At 43.8% G+C, this 1,141-nt stretch overlaps 1 protein-coding gene across 1 annotated transcript; it reads right to left on the reverse strand.

The window, feature by feature from the left end:
- Positions 1 to 85: 85 nt before the first annotated feature.
- On the reverse strand, positions 86 to 1,130 carry VTP21DRAFT_2102 (uncharacterized protein; the record flags this gene model as incomplete). Its single annotated transcript, XM_069392261.1, has 6 exons — positions 86 to 108; positions 177 to 256; positions 334 to 661; positions 721 to 834; positions 914 to 1,030; positions 1,088 to 1,130. Coding segments are annotated over 6 exons (705 nt in total), but the record flags the coding sequence as incomplete, so codon positions are not given.
- Between the last annotated feature and the right edge of the window lie 11 nt (positions 1,131 to 1,141).

Consider the following 1,141-nt stretch of genomic DNA (forward strand, 5'->3'; position numbering starts at 1 on the left):
CTTGCCACAGGTGCTGAGGCAAACAGAAAAGAACCCCTTCCATTTAATAGAACGAATTGATCGGCGCCATATTCGGAACTTAACATCATGATCTTCCGCCGCCGGAGCCTTCGCATCATCAAAAAGCATATGAGCTTCATCAATGCAGCAGAGTAATTTGATTTCACTATTATCACTGCCATTGCCAAAGAGGTTGAATATAAAGCTATCATCGCAGAGCTTCGCTCTCAACGCTTCCCGCTCCACTTGGCCGTAGCTGTTTGTAGGGTATCCAATGATGCATATAATTAAATCATAGACTAGAAGATTAAGTGGGCAGAAAATCACACGAACCTCAAATATCTTCTCCAAACCACTTGCCAGAAATTCGTGCATGCTGTACGGTCACATATCTGCATCCGCCAAAACTCACTGGGACTCAGCCCACAGGCTTTGACCTCCTCGGCCGCAGCTAACATAATCATCGCGAATGGCTCTACCTCTGAAGCTCTGCCTATGGATGGATCATTTTTGCGATCCAGCAGAGAAAAAATGTAACCGGCTATAGGAGATGCAGGCGGATAGCCAGCCGAGCCTGATGTCCGATTACAGATATAGAGAGTGTGGATCTCGCTTGCGAGTTCAGCAATCATGCGCGTTTTACCATACCCCGAGCTCTGTACTATCGGTATAAACGGAATGATCTCTATTGTATCTTGTTCGTTTCTTTCACGGTGGCACCAATGTAGGTAGTTCTTAAAATGCGCCAATACATTGTGAGGATCCCGATACTGCACTTTGAATGCTTCATCGACTCGAAATACACCGTCATAAACTGCAGCTCCGAGGCGTGTGCTGGTTGATCCCAATTGAGTTACAGCAGTATAGACAGTCAGGACGGCTAACAAGGAAAACAAGAATATTTTCAAAATACCTTCTAACTGCTCCTTCTTTTTTTCCAATTCCTTCAGTTCAGCCTTTAGCACTACTAGTTGAGGCCTCAAATGCTCGGCTCCCTTATATATGATATTTTCAATTTTCCGGATCGCATCTGAAATAGGAAAAGAATGAGCGAAAACCAATAAGTAATCACAGTCATTCCATTTACCTCTATAATCCTCAATACTATCGTTCAAATCTTGAAGCTCATGCTCAAGATTAC

The sequence above is a fragment of the Calcarisporiella thermophila genome, assembly GCF_041956535.1.
Source record: "Calcarisporiella thermophila strain CBS 279.70 unplaced genomic scaffold VTP21scaffold_13, whole genome shotgun sequence".
NCBI classification, from domain to species: Eukaryota; Fungi; Calcarisporiellomycota; class Calcarisporiellomycetes; order Calcarisporiellales; family Calcarisporiellaceae; genus Calcarisporiella; species Calcarisporiella thermophila.